Source organism: Oryzias latipes, chromosome 8 (assembly GCF_053564925.1).
Source record: "Oryzias latipes strain Hd-rR chromosome 8, Olatipes_Hd-rR_3.1".
NCBI classification, from domain to species: Eukaryota; Metazoa; Chordata; class Actinopteri; order Beloniformes; family Adrianichthyidae; genus Oryzias; species Oryzias latipes.
Window position 1 is genome coordinate 13,559,349 of NC_136244.1, and position 4,702 is coordinate 13,564,050.

General features: G+C 38.0%; 1 protein-coding gene across 2 annotated transcripts; it reads left to right on the forward strand.

Moving 5' to 3' along the window:
• Nucleotides 1-369: 369 nt before the first annotated feature.
• On the forward strand, nt 370-4,287 carry LOC101172736 (beta-galactoside-binding lectin). Of its 2 annotated transcripts, none has more exons than XM_004071500.5 (4): nt 370-652; nt 2,392-2,471; nt 2,874-3,045; nt 3,749-4,287. In XM_004071500.5, the coding sequence occupies exons 1-4, from the start codon at nt 644-646 to the stop codon at nt 3,893-3,895; spliced, it is 408 nt and encodes a 135-aa protein (XP_004071548.1). In that variant the 5' UTR covers nt 370-643; the 3' UTR covers nt 3,896-4,287. The 2 variants fall into 2 exon arrangements, with proteins under 2 accessions (XP_004071548.1, XP_078806978.1); XM_078950852.1 differs by lacking the exon at nt 370-652 and adding an exon at nt 2,092-2,205.
• The last annotated feature ends 415 nt before the right edge of the window (nt 4,288-4,702 follow it).

Consider the following 4,702-nt stretch of genomic DNA (forward strand, 5'->3'; position numbering starts at 1 on the left):
AAGATGAATGTTGGATGCCGTTCTTGACACAAACCTTTGTATTTGTCCGGGCTTATTAAACCAGACCCTGGATTGGGCGCCCCTCATAGCTACACGGTAGCCAGATATTTTAGGTGAAAGAAATAAGCATTTTTTAAAATCTGTATTTTATAGTGTGTAACATTTATGACTCAAATTGTGCAAAATCTCAAAATCTCTCTCTTGAGGTTCAAACGTTTTTACAAACTGATTTTATTTCCACTCACTGCAGCTATGTCTTTTCATACTTCTGACATCACTACTATATTACTGTATAGTAACTGGACACCAGGGCTGCTCCCTGTGCTAAATATTTAGCCGTCTCCTTGGCAACAAATATCTATTTTGGTTAGCCGCTGTGGACGGTGATCTTTCTCTAGGCTGACTCAGCCCTTTCATGCAGAAAAACGTTGATTTGAAACCTGCAAAGTTTCATTAAAGGCCTTCTGACCATTTTGGCTGAACTTTCAGCGCCATCGTTACTCACTGATGGTCTTTCATTGGCTGAGGGGCCTGTCACTCAGAGTGGATGACCCTCCCCTTCTGCAGAATCATCTGATAGACTGCAGTCAGAAAGACAACACTCCCACTACTCAGCAGCACAAGAAGGAATAAATCTGCAAAGATGATGAAAGTAAGTATTACTGTTAGTACTTAAGTTACATTTTACTGTCTACACTTGATTATTGACAAGGTCAGCTTCACTGCAGGCTTTAAATATAGAACAGACAGCTGCTATAGGAAGTTTTTTTTTCTTTCTTTCTTTTCTGATAATGTAAGTAAAGATGAAATAGTAACAATGCAGATTATTGAATTTAACAGTATTTAAAGTTGATGTGAGTTTGGAGGATTTGTTTGATTTCCTTATATGGTCAAAGTATTAGTATCTCCACGCATTAAGATATATACCCTCACCGTCAAATGTGCGTTTCTTGCCAAACAAATCTTTCCGTTCTAGTTTTCTAAGGATGTTTCTGGAATCTCCAAGAAAGCAGATCTTAACAAAGGAAAGGCCTCATGTGACTTCTAAGCTTCTTTCTGCAGCATTAAAAAAAGTAATGTAGGAAAAACTGATGTTTGCTTTCAGGCTAACTTTTAACATTATTTTATATGTGGTTGCCTGGGTAACAACACGGGTTCAGATTTTTTAAAATCACGTTATTACCGTCTATTAATGGGACCAACAAAGGAATCATTTTGATGCTTTTCTTCTTCTTTTAAAGTCACAGAAAACAACCACTGAGGCCTTGTGACCTCACACAGTTCAAGCCTCGGTACGGAGCCCCTAAAGAGACAATTAAGAAAAAAAAAATTTGAAGTAAAAAAAGGTCAAATAAAAACCTAACTGGCGCACACAAGTTAGTAATTTTCTTTTACTTTGATTTTTTTGATCATGCTCCTCCCAAATTGGTTTTATTTTGCAGGGTCTTCCTTCTCATGGTCATTCTGCCTTTAAATTTCAACACTATTTCATGTTTTAGACAGAATCCATGTCTTGATCTGCAGTAAAAGGTTTTTTTTTCTTGCATTCAGATAATTATTACCACGAGATATGATTTTTTATAAAGTTATCCCCCCCCCCAAAAAAGAATTCCTGGCATGTTTCTGTCCCTAACTCCTCCAACAGCTGCACTCTGTGAAAGTCACAAGATATACTTCCTTGTCTTTTTAGGACAAGAAGCTGATTGACATTTAAAAATTTGGGGAATTCTGACATTTTCCAGTAAATATGAGTTGAATAGCTTTACTTAAATGTCTGCGCAAATTATTCATGTTTTTATTGTTAAACAAGTGAAAATGAGAAATTATAAGGTCTGGATGAATGGACTGCAGTGACCATCAACAACACAGGCAGTAAAATACGAGAGTGAGGAGGAAAATTGTATCATATCTGTTGCTGATCAACCTTTTTTATTAAAAAAACTCTATAGTTTGTTATCTAATGTAACCTTCTTCAGATTCACAGTTTGTTCCATTTAGCTGAATATTCAAGTGTCATTTTAAACCAGAATTCCTCTGTAGTAACTGGGCCAAAAAACATGTTTCGTAGATTTGTGAGTGGATGTGTGAGTTTGTGACCATCCTGGAGACCTGTTTCCGGTGTACTCCGCTTTAGCCCAACAGATGCTGGGTTCAGCAACCCCGAATTGGGATCTGAAGATGTATGGTACAGTAACGATTGATAAGGTGAATATTTAGGGTTTTTAGGATGACACAATCATGACAATCATGTAAGAGCAGTAAGAGAGCTGGTCAATAGGAGTTTGATTGAAACTCTTATTTTGCTGAAACTGAAGGTCTATAAGTTGCAGGGAGGAGGATTTTCTGACTGAAGCTGCAGCGTTGTGATATAATTTCTTTTTTTCTGCCCAGGGGATGATCGTTAAAAATATGTCCTTCAAAGTTGGACAAACTCTGACTGTCGTTGGAGTAGCTAAACCCGACGCAACCAAGTAAGTAATAATGTCAGACAAGAGTGTGTCTGAAAGTCTGCATCCATTTCTTACCTTGTCCTTGAAAGACCAACTCCAATGAAAAACCTGTTTTTGACATGTAATTGTGGCTTTTTTCTCAAAATGTATATAAAGAATATAAAGAAAATTAAGCTTTGAATAGCATTTCTTATTACAATATTGCTTTATTCAAATCATGGTGATTCAGGAGCAGACATAATAATTTGCTTAAAAATAATCATAATAATTACATGACACTGGGAACGCTTTTACAATAGATCACTATGATTGGAGTGGGACTTGAATAAATCATAGTCTTAAGTTGTTTAGACAATAATTTAGACAAATCATTTTATTCACGTCTTTTTTTTCTAAAGGTTTGTGCTTCTTCTCACTTTGTAGTTTTGCTTTAAATATCGGCCCCAACGAGCAGGACATCGCCTTTCATCTCAACCCTCGCTTCAACGCCCACGGAGATGAAAACACAGTTGTCTGCAACTCGTATGAAGGAGGCTGCTGGGGTGAGGAAGTCAGAGATGGAGGCTTTCCTTTCCAACAAGGGCAGGAGTTCAAGGTGGGAGCCACTGCATCCTGATCCTTTGTAAACATGGGTCTAAAACAGTGGTCCCCTATCTTTCTAACACCACAGAGCAGTATGACGTCAGACAAAGGTTTCACGGATCAGTCTTTAGGATGTGGCAGACAATTATTGTAGCAATGCTACGACAAAGGGGGAACAGAGATATGACAAAACGTACATGGAACATTAGTTTGACACCCATGACATTGAACATCACACAGGTGTTATCATCCTCTCCCTTTCCCACACTCATGGTGCAAAAAAGAAGCACTGTCTATCAAATGTGGCTTTTTTCTTTGGAGTTCGAAGGCTCCTCTTCTGTCTCATGGCCTTTTCCTCTTGGCAAAGAAACTTTCCAAAGATGTTTGTTTTTTACTCATTTTGCTAGATCCTGGGATTTATTTTAGCGGTATCCTATCACGTGACCGAAAGGAGCCCCTTAGCCTGCGTCAAGAGTGACATAGACGGATGTAACAGGGAATCTGGCAATTTTTCACAATTAAAAATCTTTCAGATTCAGATAACAATAAATAGAAGTAATCAAAGTTATTTATTCTTTCTGTGCGGCCCGGTACCAAATGACCCAAGGACCGGTACTGGTGCACGGCCCAGGGGTTGGGGACCACTGGACTAAATGACATGTAAACACATTGTTTTAATTTTTGTTTGTCTTTTTCTGCCTCGCCCTTCTTCTTAGATCAGGATTGAATTCCGATCTACTGAGTTTGTGGTGACCTTATCAGATGGATCCACGATCTTCTTCCCCAACCGCATGGGTGCAGAGAAATACTCAGCCCTCAGCTTTGAAGACGAAGCTCGCATCACGAGCATTGAGATCAAATAAATCTGCAACTTCTTCTGGATTCAAATCTTTTGTTGGTCCCTTTTTTTTTTCCACTTTTTGCCTCCAAACCTCCAGAGTTGGTCCCAAATGGCTGCTGCACGTCATATTGTGCTGCATTTATGGTTCTAACAAATTCCGAAATTACAGATGATCAGTCTGTACTGCTTGCATTTACAAGCTGTCTAAAGACTTAACAAATTTGTTGACATAAGAACATGTTAAACATCAAGATGTTTCATTGTTACCTTTGACAGGCAAACCATAGTCATCAGATTTGTTGAGGTGCCTTCCAAATCTCTTTACATTTTTCATCTTTTCTTTGACATTCCATCTTTGTGATGAAATATTTTGATTTCATGAACCATTACTCATTAAAGCAATTTTTTCACCAAGTTAGAGTCTCAGTTTTTTTTTTTGATGACAATTATTGCAATTATCAAATGTATTTTATTTTATTTACACAATTTTCTCCAGTTTGTAGCAGATGTGCCAGTAATGATGTAGCAGTAATGTGCCCAGTTGTCCACTAGAGGGCGGCAGATGCTTCTTTTTCTATTTCTTTTTACTTGTCTGTTTTTGCTCCTCTTCTGTGCGTGAATTATCTACAACTTTTTTCAAAATAAAATCAGCTGGGAGTTTAAGTACAAAACGTTTAAATCTGAAACCATCTTTTGAAAGTAAAAAGACTGAATTTGATTTTATTCTCAAGTCCCTGAAGAAGCACAACCCCAGAGAACATGTCAATGCGCAAGTCTGCCGCTCATTAGCCGGCCACCTTACACTCTGTGTGCAGGAGCAAGAAGGGAG

What these genes read in the sequence shown, in the direction of transcription:
- LOC101172736 (XM_078950852.1), top strand. Translation starts at nt 2,143, where the DNA reads ATGCTGGGTTCAGCAACCCCGAATTGGGATCTGAAGATGTATGGTACA. An exon ending in GTACAGTAACGATTGATAAG is followed by an intron (nt 2,206 to 2,391) that starts GTGAATATTTAG and finishes TTTTCTGCCCAG; the next exon opens with GGGATGATCGTTAAAAATAT. An exon ending in GCTAAACCCGACGCAACCAA is followed by an intron (nt 2,472 to 2,873) that starts GTAAGTAATAAT and finishes CTCACTTTGTAG; the next exon opens with TTTTGCTTTAAATATCGGCC.